Raw genomic sequence first — 19,021 nt, 5'->3', positions numbered from 1 at the left:
CTGAGGGTGCGGAGGGGCCGTGCTGTCTTTCTCCCACCCCCACAATCCCCCTCTGTCCCCAGCAACCTGGCCGTAGACTGGCTTGCCCTGGGGTTCCCAGTATGGCCACCTTGGTTCCGCAGAGCTTGAGAGTTCCCTGTCTTGGTGCGTGGCCACCAGCAGCAGCTGCGGGACACTGGCCCCCGTGCTCTCCTCCAGGCCAGGGGGACTCCAGGTGCACAGCGCACACTGGGTACAGGTCGTCGGCTGAGGGACTGAATGGGTAAAGTGCTTTCCAGCCACTAAGGACAGAGACCTGAGTCCTGGGGGTGGGGAAGACCTGCGTCCCGGGGGTGGGCGTCGTGACCCTTTTCACACCAAGGGAGCCAGGGCCCCGCTTTCTGCATCAGGAACTGGCCAAAGTGCCCAGCTGGGACTGGTGAAGCTGGGCTGAGACTCAGGCTTCAGAAGGGTCGATCCCAGGGTCCTTTTGCCTCCCCAGGGCACTGTGACCACACGCTGGCAGGAACTGGCCTGTGACCCACCCCTTCAGTCTGGGTCATGGCTGTAGGACTGCACCCACCTTTCCTGCCACCCAATCCTGTTGGGCAGAGTCAAATGCCAGCTGCTTGTCCCTTCTGGTCTCTGAATGTCCCTCGAACACCTGTCCTGCCATCACCTGCCCCAGTGGCCTCCTGCTCTTGGCTCCCCCTGCAGGCCTGTCCCTGCACAACATCCTGGACCACAGTGGGGACAGACGGGAAGATGGACCTCATGGCGCTGCTCCCACCCTGGCCCTTGCGACGTCCCACCTGTGGCACATGGCAGAGGCTCAAGAAGCAAGGGGGTCTCCCAGCCCTGCCTCTACCTGCTCCCCATGTCTCCCAGGCCCTCGGCACTCAGGGCTGTGCCCAGGCAGGTGTCTTCACTCCTATAAACAGGAGGGAGCGGAGGCTAGGAGGGGACCAAGCCCTGTCCTCTGTCCCTGAAGTTCGGTTCCTTCCAGCACCATGGTGGGGACACAGAGGGCATTTCACCAGGGCCTCCTACTGCCAAGGGGGCCCGGGATGCCACCGAGGCTACACTTACCGAGAGCCCGTCCTCTCTCCGCCTGCCCTGGCTGTGCCGGCTGATGAAGGAGCGCGCGGACAGTCTGTAGTGGCTCAGCAGACAGGTGATCACCACCACCATCACCATCATCACCACCACGATGATGAGGATCTGGACGAACTCCAGCTCCGCTGTGGGGACAAGGGACACGTGAGACCAGGCCACCCAGGCTGCCGGCGCAGGGCCCTGCATGCCCACAGCCCCTGTGGCCTGGGAAGGCCGGAAGACTCAGGACGGTGGGATCTTGAGACACCCTGTCCTGTGTGCCTGGGACGCAGCTCAAAGCCTGTGCCCAGGGCTGTGGTGAGACCCGCGTGCAATGGCGGGGGTGGGGGGTGGGGACGGCGCGGTTGGGGAAGGACTCACTGCCCTAGGTTCTCAGCCCCCTGTAGCAAAAGGTGGGGCCCCTTCCCCTCTACGGGGAACCTGGGACTGGGTGTGGGAGAAACAGGCAGAACAGAGAGACGGGCGTGCTCACACCGGAGCTCACCCCATGTCCTCACACCCCCACACACGCCCCAACACACACAGATGAACAGGCCAGGGCTGTGAGCACCCCCCCCCTGACCAAGAGGCCTCAGAAAACACCTTCCAGATGGCTCAGATGTGACAATTCTCATTTTTTAGATTTTTTTTTTTTTTTTGGCAGGGGGCGTGTTTTCCCCTGGAGGGCGGAAAAACCCTCAAGTGCTGGAAAAGGAAGGAGGTTATTTTGATCCTGCCCAAGCCGGGCAGCTTCTGCTGACTCAGGCGGGTCTGGGCCTCGGCAGCTGGCTGCAGTTGGTGCCAGCAGAGCCCCCAGCAACGGGCAGGATGCCGGGTGCCTGGGAAGTGACACTGGCAGAGGGGCAGCAGCTGGCCCAGGAGGCCCACGGCGCAGGAATGTGCCTCCCCCAGACCTGGCGGGAGAAGGTTCTGGTGCTGTGCGGGCCTCGCAGCAGTTAGCCCGGCTCCGAGCCACAGGTGCAACACAAGGCCACTGCCTCAGCTCTGCTCCGAGATGGGCAAGGGGACGCAGGGGACTGAACGTCACCACCGGGCCCAGGCTCCAGACCCCGCGGGGACTCTCCTGCCACCAGCCCCGGCTTCCCTAGAGCTTCAGGCAAGAGCGTCCCCTTCTAGGGGACATGTCAGAGAAGCTTCTCCCCAAGACCACTTCCTGAGCCCTGACCTCCCGCCACCGTGTCCCTCAAGGTCGTCAGAACACACGTGCACCACCGCTCCCTGGTTCCATGGGACATCATGCCATCGAGGAAGTGCCTCTGACTGGGGTAAGTGTCCCCAAGGGACACAGAAGAGTGTCTGGAGACACTTATGATATCACAGCTGGGAGTCAGATGGTGTCTGGAGTGGGCCAAGGATCCCACTGGGCAGCCACACTACCCCAGCCAAAGAATAGCCCCTGGAGCCCCGTGCCAGGCACGTCCTAAACACGAGTGCTTCTGTCACCCCCCTGGTCGGGGGACACCCCAGCTCTCCATCCGGGTTCAGCTGGCCCCGCCAGACCTGCACGGTGAGGACTGAGGGCTGGTCAGGCCCCAAGGGCGATGCCCCTGCAGACGCAGAGGTGCGGGGTGGGATCCCCAAGTCCAAGAGCCCAGAGCTGGCAGGCCCTCCCCCCCGAGCTTGGCCACGGCTCCTGGCTAGATGCTGCCCCATCTGACCCTGGAGGACCCAGGCGAGGGAACGCAGCACCCAGGGCTCAGGTGAGCAGAGCAGACCCTGAGGAGGCGGGGCTCCTCCTGGCGGGAAGCTCCCGGGCTGCCTGGGTTCCACAGGGAGGGCAGAGGCTGGGCTGGGCTGGTCACTGTGGTCACCCTGCCCATCTCCCTCGGCGAGGCGTGTCCAGAGCCTGGGCATCCTGACCTGATTCTGCAGAGCTCGGGCTGGTCTGCTAGGTCCAGGACAAAGCCGTGCATTCAGGGACACACAGGGTCTGCTCTGTGCAACACCCACACCCCAGAAGGACCTGCAGTGCCCCTGAAGCCCATGCACTCTTCACCCCGGCCAGGGACACCCCCTCTGTTGTCTCCAGGCCTCTGCCCACGCTGGGCCTGGAGGGAGGGTGGTGTGGCCTGCTTTGTTCCTGTCCCAGGCCCTGGAAGCTGTGGGACCCAGATTGGGCTGCTGCCCTCTCCTGGGGTGGTCTGGGGCCCAGGTGGCAGTGGGTGGCAGCACATGGACCAAGACCCATGTAGGCCTGGTGGGGTGGACAAAATGGGCACCCGTCCAGAGTGGCGGATCACTCCCAGAAACAAGCACAACGTGGCTACTGGGTCCCTGGGCCACCGACCCCATTAGGGCACAGACCCAGAAAACTCACATAAGGGAGGCAGAGGGGACAGTTATCCAAAAAGAGAAACTGACCAGCCACCGGGCTACATCTGCAAGCTGACAGCCCGGATCCAGGCCCAGAGGGGAGAGAGGGTCACGGGAATTCCCGAGGCTGGCGCAGGGACCAGGTCAGCGTGGCAGCTGAGGCAGAGGGTAGGGGACCCGCAGGAGAGGCAGAGCCGTGTGCAGGACACGTTTGGCACACAGGGACCCCCCAGCAGCCCGCGGAGATGCTCTGGAAACAGAAAGGAGCATCCCAGGAAGGTGGAGGGAGACTTCCTGGAAGGTGGGCCCAAGCACGCAGCCCCCTGGCGTGGAAGTCACAGGGAGAGGCCCAGGGGATAGAGGAGGGTTCCTGGCAGAAGCTGGAGGCAGGACCCCCGGGTAGACACCGACGTGGAGGTGTCATGGGTACGGGATGGGGCCCCAACTCTCCTCCAAGTCTGGCTGAACCCGCTCTCCCACACAGTGAGCATGGAGGCAGGTCAGCCTCAGACCCAGATCCCACTCCAGCAGCGTAGGGCCCTCGGCTGGGTCCACTAAGTCAACCCTTGGCTGTGGGCCGGGGGGCTGTGGCCCCCACCCCTCTGCTGCACTTGCACACCTGGGAGACACCTGCCTCGCCTTCAGACACCGGAGCCACCTCCTCAGGAAGTGCACCATGTGACAAGCACCCGCTGGTCGAGGCCGCCAACTGGTGGCTGGATGCCCTCCGTTTCCACAGTCCCTGGCCTCAACTATGTTCCTGTTTGGCATCAAACAAAAGGAGCTGTGGGTGTCCACCCACACGGTCTGGTGCTGGCCCCTGGCCCTGGCCCCACAAAGCCGGCACGGACCACACCCTGTCTTAATCTGCCTGCTCCCTGCCAACACCCCGAGTTGGACCTCGCTGCCTCCAGGGCTCGTGCCTGTGCCCACGGCAGGCCACAGAGTGCAGAAGGAGCCTCTTCCTCCACCAGTCCCCGCGCTCCTCTGAACCGCTCTCTAGTGGCTCAGCAGAGGCCCACGGGGGAAGAGAAGCACTCCCCCGCCTCCAGGGCCTCGGGGTGGACTCGAAACAGCACGAGGAGGCGCACATCCCTCCACCGCGACGCCCAGAAGTCCTCTGAGCCCTTTGTTTGTTTCACAAGACACAGGGAGGCCGGCCTGGGAGGACGGGGCTGGGAGGCTGGAGAGCTGGGCAGCTGCCTCATGGCCCCGGCAAAGGAGTGGGAACCACGTGGGGGCAGGTCCAGGTGTGGCCACATCCTTGAACCCTCCAAAGAACCTAAAGGCCACCAGTGTCACACTCGCCCTTGAGACCCGGCAGTCATTCAAGAGTTTCAAGCCAAAACCAGATACCTAGGCTGCATGTCACTCAGCTACTAATGTCACATATGGAACCACCTGATCCTGCCTCAGTTTCCCTAATATGACAGCCTGCACCCCTTTACCTGGATGTGAAGCACAGACGTCCTAAGTCAATGCCCACTTTGTGACAACCATGGGTGGGTCCTACCATTCCCTTCAGACCAAGGCTGTCACTGAGCTGTGACCACAGGACTCATGGCCATTGGTCACAGATAAGAGGGATGAGGCAGGACGGTAGGCGGTGCTATCCACAGTCCAAATTCACGGACACCACTCACCATGAGCATTCTCAGGTAAACACAGGAAGCTTGGGGATCAGGTGCCCCAGGTCACACAGCTAGGAACAACAGGGCTGGGGTCTTATTCTCCCAACGCATCTGCCAGCCCCGGGTCCCAATGACACCTCGAGGTGCAGTCTGACCAGCGCCGCCCTGTCCCCTTACGTGTGCCTGCTGAGCCCTGTGACCCAGGGCACATCTACCCCTGTGAGCCAAGCCCCCGCCTGCAATGTGCAGGCAACGGAAGCCAGAGCTCAGAACAGGGCAGGAAGAGAGTCCCACTCTGTCACAAACACCCTTTTAGGGACAAAAGCATCCCTTGTCCCTGCTGACACCCCCCGCTGACACTCAGCAAGTGTGCCGAGCTGCAGAGCCAAAGCCTCTGCCTGGCCTCTGTCCCCAGGGCCCAGAGTTTGAGCTCAGGGTCTCAGGGGCACCAAGGGACAGGGCCCTGGGAGAGAACCAGCATTTCTCTCACGGAGTCCAGTGTCACACCTGTCCTCATCATGGGGACATGGAGCGGCTCCTGCTACTCCCCTCCGTTAAGTCTCCCCTGGGGGTGGTGGTGCCCACGGCCGTCCCTCAGGAGTGACCGAGCCCGTCTCCTGTGGCACAGTGAGGTCCCTCTCACTTGGCACCCTCTTCCCTCGTGAGTGGCTCCAAGTTCACAGGCCTCCCCGGCGCGGCCTGCCCTCCCTTTGGTGCTCCCCTGCAGAGGCCGCGGGGTGGGTGCCCCCTCTGGCTCCTTCCCGGCTGGGCTGGCATGTGAGAGGACGCACCAAGTGCCAAGAATGGCCAGGGGCAGGCACGGTGCCCGGCCCTGCTCACAGCGTCTCGCTGACTCGCACCCTCACTCCGGGAGGCGGGTACTAATGTGCCACCCTGCTCCACAGAGGAGACAGACAGACTCTGAGGGGTGGGCGGCTGGTCAGAGACCACACAGCCGAGCTCCCACCCAAGGAAGGCCCGAGCTTTCGTGGCTAGACCCACTGCCCCGGGCCAGCATCCTGGGCAGGATGGTGGCACCAGTCAAGGGCTGGTAATGAAGGTGCCTGGGGGCCAGGTGGAGTTGAATGCCAGGAGCATCATCAAGGGGCGGGCCAATGCCCTACAGATGCACAGTAAAATCCTGGGGGGTCAGGACAGAACCAGGCACCAGGAGTTCGGGGCACTTGCCAGGGACGAGAGAAAGTACTGACAGATGTTCCTCTCACTTCCTGTACGACAAGCACGGGGCCTGGTGGCGAGGACCAAGTCCCCTCTGGCTTCTCCAACCTGCAGTGTGGCTACAGCCCTGTGGCTGGTGGGGGCTGAGCCAGGCAGGATCAGATTTTCATAAATTTCAGACAGCGCCAGCTCCTAATTCCTGAGTGTGCGGCTCGGAGGCCAGACAGGGCCAGCGTCCACCCGGCCGGGTACGCCCTGCTCCGCCTGCCCACTGTGGCCGCGGCTGGGGGTGTTACTGGGTTAAAAAAAGCCAATTGCAATACAGCTGTCAAGCTCCGAGCCTCAGTTTTGATAAAGGAAGGATCCACGGCGTCACGTCCGTGTAACACGGAATACAGTGGCTTTAGATCGGACTTCGCACAGGTCCAATGCCACCCGGTTAGAAGTCTTGGGGCCTGTGAGAGCCACCAGCATGGGGGAGGGCGGCCCGTGGTTTCCCCTGGAGGCCCACACCGGGGCTGGTGCCTGTGTCTGTGGCCCTGAGACCTTACATTTCAGCTCCAGGCTGAGGCCATTCTTTTTCCCTTGGAGGTTTTGGCCTCCACCTGGGTGGCAGACTGGAGCTCCGGGAGAGGCAGCCTCAGCTCATCCCTGTCCCTGCTGGGGACTTCCCAGGTGCAGATGAGGGGGGCTGCGGAGACCCTGTTAAAGTGTGTGAGGAACCTGGCTGGCCTGGGGCCCCCCACGTGGGTGTGGCTTTTCCTCATCCTGGGGACCAGGAGCTGGAGCTCAGTCCTTCCTGGGCTGGAGGGCTGGGCAGAGTCCACCCTCCTGCCAGTCCAACCCTGGGGGTTTCCAGACCAGACGGACCCACCCACTCCGCCCACGCCTAGCCCCTTATCTGTCCCTGGGGAGGGCAGCGGCGCCCTTCCTGGCCCTGCACGGGGGCCCTGTCTGGCCTCCTGGCCACACACCCGGGAATTAGGAATTGGCGCTGAAATTTATGAAAATCTCATCTGGTTAGGCCTGCCTGGATGAGACGGGCAGGGCGGGCCTCATTGTCATTCCGCGGAGCCGGGCCTGATGGGGTTCCAGCCACTTCATTTAACGCCCCTCCTCCCCACCCAGCCGCCTGGCATTTGAATAAGAAGCCAGCTCCCCGCCTCGCATTTCAAGTAAAATTGAACCAGATGTCAAAGGAATAACTTTCTGATCGCTCTTGGTGCCGGTTCAAATACCCCCCAACGGCACATTTATTTCTTGGGGCTGGAACTTCTGTGAGTTAACCCTGCTTTTCCCCTGAAGGCTGGAGGCAGGCGGTGAGCCGGCCGTTTCCTCCGTTTTAGAAATGGGCTGCCCTGGTTTTGAAGGACTCCCAGGTGCAGCGGGGCGGCCGGCCTCTGGACAGGTGACCCTAAGATCCTGCCCGGTGCCGGGAGGTAGCCGAAGCTGCGGGTCGAGTCCCATGTTGGTCATGGGCTGTGGCTCCTGGCTCTGCTGTTCTGGGTGGAACCTGAGGTTCTGGTTGGAGCCTGGGCTCCGGCTCCAGCCCTGCCACTCCCTGTGGCCTCTGGCGAAGCACTCAGCGTCCTCACCTGGGGAGAGACAGAGGGACCCAGTCCCCACGTCCTGTGGTCGGAGCAAGAGGGACTTGTCCACTTCCAGGGGATTCTGGGAGTGAACTCCAGGCCCTGGGCCTGGTTCCTGTGCTCGGCCCCCCTCCTCACACACACCGGGGCAGCAGCAGGAGAAGCTCACCAAGGTGTGTCCCCTCTGCTGGCACCGGAGTTCAGGCACCTGTCCCGTAGAGCACCTCTGTGGGGTGAAGACAGCCACCCCCAATCTTCAAGTGTGAGCCTCTGACAGGCAAGTCAACCCCCACCCTCTGCTGGGACCCCTCCTTAACCTGCCAGCTCTGTGGGGGCCCAAGCACACCTCACCTCAGGACCCTTGCATGTGCTACTCTGATGGCCAGGACTGATCTTCCCCACGCCCACGGCTTGTTCCCTTCATTGCCTTCTGGTCTCTGCTCCAAAGACCCTGCCCAGGGGCCGCTCTCCTCCCCACGCCCAGGGACCTCACTCTCCAGTGGTCCTTTTTTCCCTGTAGCAGTCACCTCCAAGCTGAACATGACCCAGCAGTTCACGTCCCTCCTCTCCAGGCCTCTCCAGGCTGCACTCAGAGTTACTGTCTGTTCCCAAGCACCCAGACCACAGCCTTCCCCCAAGCGAGCACACGACAGATGTGCCGGGCACGAGCACATCTCTTCTCCTGGGCAAAGGTGAGCATCGAGGAGACCCCCCTGGAGGCCCACACAGAGGCCAGCGTCAACGGGGGCCATGTCAATGTCCCCGGCAGGGCTGATCCGACCCAGGGAGTGCCGGCGCCAGTGGATCAGTGTGTGCAGACAGGACATCACCAAGGAGAATGAGCCCATTCGGTTTGAGAATTTTTCCAGATGCTCGTTTTTAAAAATAACGTTGAAATCTCAAAATGACACCTATTTTTACGGGTGATCTGTGTCTGCCCAGGCTGGGGGTGGGGGAGGGCAGGTGCACACAAAGCTGCCACCCCAGGCCCCTGGCACCTAGCGATGCTGCATCCTCTACCCGGACACACAGCGGTCAAAGGATGCCACGTAAGAACCACCCAGCACCCCAGACCGAGCTGCTCCCCACGAACCCCAGAAGTCAGGTGGCCTCCGCTGGCCCTGGCAACACTGCCTGAGTGCCCTCACGGGGCGGGAGAGGCCACCCCTCCATGTGCTCCTGGCTGAGCAGCCCCAGGTGACATCCAGACACCTGACCATGTCTCATTTCCTCCCAAGGGACGTCCCTCCAGTAACCTGGAGGGGGCCATGGTCCATGTGATCATGTGCAGATCTCTGTGGCAAGTATACAATGGCCTCTCCCTAACACTGGGCCTCTCCAGCGAGGAAAGCCTCCTCTCTGGGCCTCCATGTTACTGTGGAGCAAATAGGGATGGGCAGAAGGTTCAGGGGGTGTGGTCACGTCAGCTTCACAGCACTGAACCTGGGCTCCTTTCTCTCTGCTTCTGAGCCTGTGCCAACCGCCCAGCACGCGGCTACCCTCTCTCTCCCTCCCTCCCTCCCTGCTTGGAGCTGGGGCCACACCTGACATTCCTGACCCTAGCCCCCACCTCAGGACATGGGGTGCACACCCCTCCCTGCTGGGCTGGGCTCTCCAGGTGGAGGCTTCTGTCCCCTCTGGGCTCCACTGGAGGGCCGCGGGGCCTGCCTCAGCTCGGAGTCTCCCCAGCCAGGGCCCAGAAGAGGGCTGGGCAGAGAGGGCTCCACGCTGGTCTCCCCAGGAGGCAGGAGCCCAGGGGGCCCTGGGGGAGCCGCAGCCCAGGAGCATAAATGGAGCTGACCACATGGCCTGCTGGGTGTTCGCCTCTGAGGGCACCTCGTGCTAGTCGGGAGGGTCCAGGGGCGGGCAGGCTGCTCCCTTCACCCCGGGGGCAGAAGCTCACAGAGCCCCTCTCCCCTGAGTGACCGACGGGCCTTGCCCCTGCATCCCAAGGTCATCTTGGAGGAAGTGGCCACGCAGGAGGCTGTGGCCATGGCCACAGTGCATGCTGAGTCTGAGCGGGCCTGGGGACCAGGGTGGGGAAGTCAGGACCCTGGGAAAGCACAGGGGCCCTGGCGCCATCGCGGACCCTCCTGATTAAACGCTCCTTCAATAGGAAAGACAAAGCCGCGCGTTTTATCTTTCTTGCTATTATCCAAATGGAAGAACTAATGGGATTTTTTTTTCCTATTGTCACCGACATCGAACATCTTTAAACACCCACTGTCAGCAAAACATCAATCGCCTCTGGAGAGTTATTGGCAGGATGGAGTGAATTCACGGCGGGAGTGGCTTCCGTCGATGGACACGCTGCCGTGTGACAGAAAGTTTCTTAAAATGGGCCAGATGTGCTTTGTTCATCGAGGCACGCAGAGAACAAATGGGGAGTGGGTGGGTCAGCGGGTCTGTGGCCAGGGGTCCTGTCGGCTGCACATGGGGGGGCCACTACGGTGGTACCGTCATAGATAGGCACGTCACCTTTCAACTCAGCACCTTGAACTTCGGATCATTTCACCAGAAAAATGCACAGAAGGTCCCCGCACCTCCAGGACAGGCGCTCAAGGACATCCTGAGGGCGAGGGGTGCTTCCAAAGCCAACAACCAGAGACTACCTAAGTGCCACCCACCGGCCCTGAGGGGTCACCTCATGGGACACAGTGGGACCAGGAAGCAGACACAGCAGGGTCCTAACTTCTACCCACCAGACGCCAGAAACACGGTCACCTCCCCATTTCGGCCAGAAGCGTTCCCAGCCACTACAAATGTCCTTGGGGGCCAGTCACTCCTGGCTGAGGACCACCAGTCCACGGGTCTCACGATGAGCGGTCATGGGTGACTGTCCCAGGGCAGCATCGATGACACTGGAACAGAATATAACAGGGACCCATTTTTGTAGGGAAAAAGAGGGAAAAAAAAATCAAAATGAAGACGGCTACGTTTGGAAGGGGGAGACTCTCCTCTTATGTATTTCCACGCTGTGTGCATTTTTCAACGCGCACCAGGGATTTCAGTTTTAAAAATCCTGACACGCCCCTACAGCCCCGCACGTGCGCCGGGGTGCGTTTCCGAGCGCCGTCCTGGGGCTCCTTGGAAACCAGCAGATGTTTCTCTCAATCACTGACTTTCAAGAGCCTGGTGTTTCCTGACATGAGCCGGGACTTCAGCACCCGGGAGAAGGGACGTGAGCGGGGGGCCCTGTTTCCAAGCCTCTTGGACACAAAGTGCCGCTCTGAACAGGCGGCAGGAAGGGCGGCATTCAGCAGCCTCTCAATAGCGCCTCATTCAACCCGAGGGGCCTCATTGATGCGCGCGTGCTGGAGAGCCGCCCCGGGTCAGCCTGCGACGGGCACCGTCTGGAGGGGCCTCGGCGCTGACCTGGAGGTGGCCCTGCCTTTCAAGAGCAAGAGGGGCCCAGCGATTCTGGGTCTGGCCCCGGGCAGAGGTGGGAGGTGGACGGATGGCCAGGGTCAGACAGCAGGGAGGGCGGAGGAGGTGGGCAGGGCCTGGCGGGACTGGATTCACCCAGTGCTGGCCAGGAGCAGGGGGCTCTCTGGAAGTGGCCTGCCGGCCTCCGAACCCCAGGCCTCCCAGGGGCCCAACGTGGCATCGGGGAGTTATTTTCTCCCGTGTGCCTCAGTTTCCTCATCTGGAAAGTGCTGCCGTGGGGAGGAGCCGAGGGTGGTGAGCACACACCAGGTGCGAGGCCCTGGGCCTGGTGTGCGACGTGGGCAGCAGACTTCAGCTGTCATCCACGAGGGCTACCTGCTGGGCCCCATCCCTCCTCCAATCCCCAGCTCCCTCCAGAGCCTGCGTGCCTGAAGCTGCCAGCACCCTGGCTCCCAGCGGCTGCAGCTGCCCGAGCGCTGCCCCTGTGACAGGCCGGGCCATCTGCTTGGGACGCTCGCTCTCCTGCTGCGAGCCCCGTTCCCAACTGCCCAGCCTGGGCAGCCACGTCCTTCTCTGGATTTCCCTGGCAGTTCTAAACTCTCCCATGTGGCGGTTATTTTGTAAATACCACACGGGACATCTGCTGTGACTTCTAAGAAAATGTGTAACTCACGATCGACTTAGCATGCTGGGTGGGTCTGTGTCCGCCGAGCGGCTCCACCAGGCGCGAGCCTCCCCTGCAGTCTCCTCCGAGCTGGCAGGAGCCCGGAAAGCAGGGCCCTTCTGTCCTGTCTGTAACTGGCAGACTCCTCTTCAGCCCTCAAAACCCAGGGCTGGCTGCCCCACAGCAGCCTCCACCTCCTCCTCCTCCTGCCAACAGGAGCACCCACCCAAGCCACCGCCTGGGAGTTCCCAGGGACCAGGAAGAGCATCCCCTTTGCCAGTCTCTCCCCAGCACCTGCCCACAGTGGTGCTCACCAGGGAAGCAGCCGGCAGCTGTCTGGGCCACTTCCTGTTGAAACAGTGAGTCTCAGAAGCACCAACTCCCAGCTGAGGGAAAGACAGAGGCTCCGAGCCACCGTCTCCGAGGCCTTTCCCTGGAGCTCCGTGGCACGACACAGAAAGCCATGAAGGCGGGTGGCCCAGGTCTGCGTTTGAGCAGATGCAGTCCCTGGCTGTCTGAGACCTCGGGCCCTGCCCTCCACCTTCGGGTCAGCCTCTCGGGATGCCCACGGACCACCTGGGCCAGCACCTGTGCACCAGCTCGCCGACACGAGCTGGCACCAGGAAGTGCACAATAAACGGAGACCATCATTAGATGACAGAGCAGACAGACCCAGGCTCAGGGGAGGCTGCCGTGGGCCGGGGCCCAGGAGGCCAGGCCCGAGGAGGCCCGACGGTGCAGACCTGGGGGGATCAGGCACCACGGGTGTGGCACGGGTGTCTAGCCGGGCGTCTCGTGACCTGGAGTGACGGACACTGAGCAGGTGACCTGTTTACAGGTAACAATCAACAAGGACAGAGGGGGGCAGAGAGAAAGGGCGAGAACCAGGAAACCCATCGGATCAGGCGGTCAGCGCCCAGGCTCCGGCTGCAGAAGCTCCTAAGGGCACCTGCTGTAGTCACCCCTCTGCCCTCGGGGCAGAGCAGCGTGTGAACTGCCCAGAGGTGCGCCCAGCTGCGGGAGCCGGCCCGTACTTCTAGCCACCAACATGGGAGCCCCTGCAGGCCGGCCGAGGCTTGGGGGGACTCGAGGGTCATCCCTTAAGGGTGGAAGACTCACTTCCATGTCCTCCTGTGCACACTGACCCAGGCTGTACCCTACCCAGCAGCCACAGCAAGTTCAAAAGCATCATGAGTCTCAGCTGCCCCATCACGTTCACCTTAGACCACTAGGAGGCCCCCACCCCACTGCCACACTTTCCATCTCCTTCCCTGGTTCACACACACTCCAGACACACTGGCCTTTTCCCTGTCCCTACCCCAGGGCCTTTGCACAGGCATTTTGTCTGCCAGAAGCACTCTCCTTAGGTGGCTCTTCACAAATGTCCTCTCAACTCTTGCTCTGTGTGTTTCCCAATGGCCAGACACTGCCAGGAGGGGCCTGCTTGGATTATTCTCTGTGGCTCTTGATCCTGGACCCTGTAGCTTTTCTGCTTTCTTGTCTGAAAGACAACCAACCTCACGGGGTTGTTGTGTGATGCCTGTAAAATGCCCAGAAAGCAGCTGGCTCATAGGAAGCACTGCGTCAGCCACCATGAGAAGCGACCTGTGCTGTGTGGGTGCTGGCTTGCCTGTCATCATTCCTTTGACCTCAGCAGCAAGAACACTCCTGGGGACGCCGCTTGCTCCTCGTCCTTCCTGCCAAAGTCCCTGGCAGCTCATGCCATGCCCCAACAGCTGCCCTTGACTAATATTTGAAGGAGGACAGAATCTACGTCCACATCCTTCACCAGGACTCTTTCCCCGAGGCCAGAGGGCAGGGGCAACACCGGCGCAGGGTCTCTCAGAACCCAACATGCAGCTACCACAGGGCCCAGCAGCTGCACTCCTGGGCCTCGAAGCCCGCCAGCCAAGGCTCAAGTTCACGGGAGGAGAAGGCGTGCAGGAGTCTTCTTGCAGCTGTGCCGTCAGAGCCCGGAATGGGGGCAGCCCCGGCGCCCTGCAGGAGTGGCGGCCAAGCCAGGCACAGTGCACTCATACCCAGGAATACCACTCAGCACCGAAAAGGAACAACTGCGAGACACACGGCAAAGGGACAGACCTTCAAAGAATTATACAGAGTGAAAAAAGCAATCTCAAAAGGTCAGCCGCGTGATTCCCTTCATGTGACATTCTTGAAATGACAACTGTAGAGACGGAGAACAGCCGGGAGTGAAGGAGGGACTGTGGCCATGAACAGTGGAAGGAGGAGTCCTCAGGTGGGACTCTGTGTAATCTACATGTGATCAAACCGCGCGCGCGCGCACACACACACACACACACACACACACCCCCCAATCCACATAAGCTCACAAGGTCGAACCAGCCGCTCGCTCTGGACTGCGTTACGTGGGATTTGACAGCTGGGAAGCTGGGCCTGGGGACATGCCATCTCCAGGTCTACTTCCTACGACTGCCCCCCGTCAGCAACTATCCCCAAATAGCAAGGTCGTTGGGTTTTTTTCTTCTTTTTTTAAAATGAACGTCCGGGAGGTCCCCAGGCCTTGGTCTCCCTAGGATCACACTGGGGAAGACAGCTCGGCAGCCTGCAGCCTGCAGCCATCCTGGGGCCAGCTTTGGGGCATGGCTCCCTGCAAGGGCGGGAGGGAGCCGAGCGGAAGCCCTTCCCCTGCCCCAGCCCCCTCCCCTCCCCGCAGCATCCGCCACCTGCCGCTGCAGCCAGCCAAACGAAACCACAGCTCGGCTGTCATCTCGCAAAACTTGGGAGTCTGGCTCCCAGGTTGGAAGATTAAATTCTAAACATGTCATTTAAATTTTCCAAAGGAGGAAGGAAGATTTTAAGTAACCTCGAGCAATGGCTCCTGGTGTCTGCCCAGCGGCAAGCAGCAAAGTCCCCAGCCTCCTTCCTGGGGGGGGGGAGCGGCCCCGCAGGCTTCCCCCCGCAGCCCATCCCTGCACCCCCAAAGCCAGCAAACCTCCAGAGCAGCTGTGTCAGAGCACCAGCGCCGGCCCCGGAAGCAGGGCTGTGATCCCCAGCACAAATAGCTCCATACGGTGCATCAAAGTGCCAGAGAGCTCCAACAATTCCCCATCACCCTAGCACCTCCAGGCCAAGCGCCCCTATAAAATGTGGACGTGTCCCTCATGATGAGGTCACTGCACACTCCACACAAGGGGCCACTTGAGGCCCTGGAGTCAGGCCTGCAGGGTTCCAAGCACCATGGGTATCTTTGAAGAGAAGGGCCCTCTGTTGTCCCAGGAGGCCTGATCCCAGCTGGAGATGTCTGTGACAACGAGTGCCCAGGAGGGAGGACTTCCTTAGATGGGGCAGTCAGGGATGGCCTCTCTGAGGAGATGGCCTTTAAGCTGAAACCTGAAAGATGAGGAGAGCTAGAGAAAAATTCCCCTAGACAGACACGGAGTCTGAAGTGCAAAGGCCCTGAGGTAGAGCATCCGTCACATTCAAGAAAGTGGATGTTTCAGGGCTGGGCAAACTTGCATTAGGACTCCCCGGGGGTGGCCATGGGCACAGAGTTGAGAGTTTGAAGATGGTTCACATGTAACTCCACCTCTGGGGTCAGGTGCAGGAGCTGCAGCGTTTACACTCTCTGGGGCTGTCACTCCTTGACTGGAGGAACATTCAGTCACCTTAAGTTGACACCTCAGGTTGTCCATGAAGATGCCAGAGGCTGATATTCAAGCTGGCTGTGGTCACCTGGCATCGAGTGGCGCTGGGTCCCAGGGACGACTGTGACAACAGAGGACCCAGGGGAAAGCACTGCAAAGCCGAGCCTCGTAGATGCTGAGTCTCTTGAGACTGAAGGGATGGGAGCCCCTGAAATGGGTCAGACGAGAACAGGAAGAAACCAGAGAGGGGCAGGGGGTTTCCCAAAGTCACGGCAATCCCCGCAAAGCTGGGAAGAGCGGAGCCTGTGTCCTCCAGTCCCTGGGTACAGGAACTGGAACCCACATCTGGGGAAGAGCCACACTGACCAGGACCCTGCCCGTCACCGTGAGGCAGGACTCCGACTCAGCACAGGCCCCAGCTCCCACGGTCAGGGTGGCTTTATCTGTCACTCACCCTTCAGGGGAGAGCTTGGGGGACACAGCTCAGCCTGGCTGCAAAGAGCTACACCTCACCCACACTCAAGTCCCCACCGGCCACGTCTTCGTCACATAGGACAGATGAAGAGACGAGGCACCCACGTGGCCACCTCAAGCAGCTGGTAGGAACGGCAGTGGTTCCTCCCGAGTGCCGTAGCCCCCTGGGGACATCTGGCAACATGGGAGAACCCGGGGAGGGAGTGCTACAGGCATCTGTGGGCTGAGGGACGTTCTGCAATGCCCAGGGACCCCCCCCACCGCAAATGTCAACAGTACTGAGAAACTCCGGGTGAACAAGACAGCAGGTCACATCTGAAGCACAGTGTCCGGCCCACAGCCGGTCCAGCCCACGCCAGCCAGGCAGGGAGTGAAGGAGGCAGAGGACTCATCACACACAGCGAGCCAGCAGGGGACCCACACCTCGTCTAGGAGCGTGACCTCAAAGAAGCTGGGCCAAGGGGCTTGCCGACTGGAAACCCGGATTCTCGTTCCTGAGGGCGGAGCTGCAGCTACCCTGTCACCCAGAAAGCACCCAAGCCAGGCACCCTGCTGGTGCCTCCTAAGTGCTCGGGAAGCAGATCGGTGGGCGCGGGAAGGTGTGGGCAGCAGTCTCTTGGGCACGTGAGCCCTCCCTCACAGGCCCTTCTAGGAGGATGGGGAATGGAAACCCAGGGGCCCAGGCCACAGGGAAGGGAGACCCAGCCCTCCTGAAGGGGGAAGCTGAGCTGGACTTGCAGCGAGGGCCCTGAAACCTCAGGCCGTCCAGGGGCCTCGAGGACACCAAGCACAGCCGGCCTCCCCAGCTGTGAGTTCCACCTCCTCCGGGCCCACCAACCACAGGGAAGAAATACTGAAAAAACAGGCTGTGTCCTTGCTGAACGCGGACGGTCCTTCCTTTCTGGTCATCGTTTCCTACACTATACGGCACAATGACCATCACAGCCGTCACTTGGCAGTAGGTATTCTAAGTCACCCAGAGAGGACACAAGGGTTCAGGAGGACCACGTGGGTTCTGTACCCATACAGTGTCCTACAGAAGGGACCTGAGTGTCCTGAGGGCACCAAGGGTACCAAGGGACCGGCTGTCCTGCCTGCCAGACCCCCTGGGTCTGGGGCACACACTGCCCTGGGTGCTACCAGGAACAGGCAGACGGCCTCCCACACCAAGCATCCTGCCTGGAGTCAGGTGGGAAGGGGCTGGGGGCTGGGCCCAGCCACAGAGCACGCTGTGACTGACCATCGGTATCCTCCCTGAGTGTAGCCGGGCAGGTGTCAGGCAGGTAAGGCTCCTCCTGGGTGCTGGGTCCCCTCACGGTGCTGCTGCAGGTGTTATGAGCAAACCCAGCCTCCATCGCTGCCACTGGGATGTACCCTGTCCCCAAACCAGTCACCCGACTGAGGTCCTGAGACACCCTGACCTCAGCACGGACCTCATCCGATAGAGAGGAAGCCCTACCCTGGGCAGCAAGGGGTGGTGTGCAAGCTCACGGCTGCAGTCTGTGGGTGAATGTGGGAGAAAGTCCCAGCCCATGAAGACAGCTTGAGGCTGCAGTGTCGCCTGGTCCCAGGGCAGGCCCCACAGGGAGGTGATCGGAGCCCTGCTGCGCCCTCCCTCAGCTTCCCGGGACACCTGTGGATTCACATGCAGTTGTGAGTAATTGATCCCAGGTGCCCCCCACCCAGGCTGCCCCAATGGTGGGGTCTTGCAAAACTATAATTTCTAGCTTTCCGAGATGAATCAGAAACTTCTGTGCTATTGGAGTGAGTCCTGCACAATGAGGACTAGCTCCTCAGTTCTCAGATGAGGGTACTGAGATCTGGCCAGTCCCTGTCAAGGTGACAGGGCGGGCTGAGACGGGGTGTGGTCACTGAAAGTCCTTTAACAGACCCCCTCCCTCTGGGCTTCTTCCCTCCGAGATTCTCTCTGGTCCTCTCCACTGCTGGCTCCTCATCCCTCAAGCCTCAGTCCTGGGAGGCTGCAGACCCTGCCCCAGGGTAGTAGCCCAGGCAGCTCCAGGACCTGGGTTTCCTCCTAGGCATTCCCAGCCTCTGAGAGGATTTCCTGTCCCGCCCCCCGTTGAGCTCTGGGTGGGGCAGGTGCAAGGTCTCTTTCCTGGCCACCTCCCGTCTGCAGCTCCTTTGGGGGCACAAAGTAGGAGCTCAACTACTGGACAAATGAGCTGGAGCTCAACTACTTGACAACTAAGCTGGCCGTGGCCGGTCCCCCAGGGGCCCACCCTCTGTCCCCACCTCGGTACTCGGACACACAGAGCCATGCTTACTTGGAGGGCAGAGTGGCAGAGGCTCCAGGTGGGAAGGAAGCCCTGAGTGGATCTGAAGGGCACGGAGGCAGGCCGCCCTCTCGGAGCCGGGGTGTTCCCGCATAGAAAGTGGGGGGTGACAGCCCAGCGCCCCACCAACCTCAGCACACAGTCCCTGCACGGTGAGGACTCAGGCCCTGCTTTTCCTGGAGTGTCCAGGAGTGTTCCCAAGGTCGTCCTCCAGCTGCCCCCCACTTGGCCAACACTCAAAGCTGGAAGATGGAAAGAGCCGCTGGTGGCCGGCGAGTCCCACCACAGCGCAGCTGCCATGGCCGCATGTCCCCTTTCTCTGACGTTAGAAAGTCCAGCAGCACCCACTCCCCACCCAGGGAGCCTGCGTCCCCATTGCCGTCCCCAGTGCCGGCAGAAACCCGCTTTCCCCAGAGGAAGGAGAGTTCAATGGGCGAGCTATAAATACTTCTGCTAACTGCTGCGGAGCTGGGCTTTCTGCATGAGCAGGCCCCGCTGAAAGGAAGGCGGCGCGCCAGATTTGTTTCGAATTATGAAAATAGATGTTGTCTCCCCGCCACATCTGTTTTGCCTGACAAATGAGCAGCAATTCGCCTCCTAAATGAGGCGGTACACAAGACTGTCTCGGAACTCTGGCTTCTCCCACTCTCCAGAAGAGAAAGGAAGAGTGCCCAGGGCCACCCAGACCTGCCCACCTCACCTCCTGGGCGGCTGGCTCTCTCGGGGAGTCTGACCCCGCATCAGCTCAGATCTCCCCGAGAAGGCCGGA

The 19,021-nt window shown here is 61.2% G+C and overlaps 1 protein-coding gene across 1 annotated transcript in view; it reads right to left on the bottom strand.

Moving 5' to 3' along the window:
• Positions 1-19,021, bottom strand: part of Pmepa1 (prostate transmembrane protein, androgen induced 1) — a 48,157-nt gene that overhangs the window by 6,102 nt on the left and 23,034 nt on the right. Inside the window, exon 2 of the mRNA XM_026406797.1 lies at positions 1,069-1,220. Coding sequence (XP_026262582.1) covers positions 1,069-1,220 — 152 coding nt within the window. The remainder of the gene's footprint in view (positions 1-1,068; positions 1,221-19,021) is intronic.

The sequence above is a fragment of the Urocitellus parryii genome, chromosome 6, assembly GCF_045843805.1.
Source record: "Urocitellus parryii isolate mUroPar1 chromosome 6, mUroPar1.hap1, whole genome shotgun sequence".
NCBI lineage: Eukaryota > Metazoa > Chordata > Mammalia > Rodentia > Sciuridae > Urocitellus > Urocitellus parryii.
The sequence above is the reverse complement of the archived record's forward strand: the minus strand, read 5'-3'. Positions and strand labels throughout refer to the sequence as shown.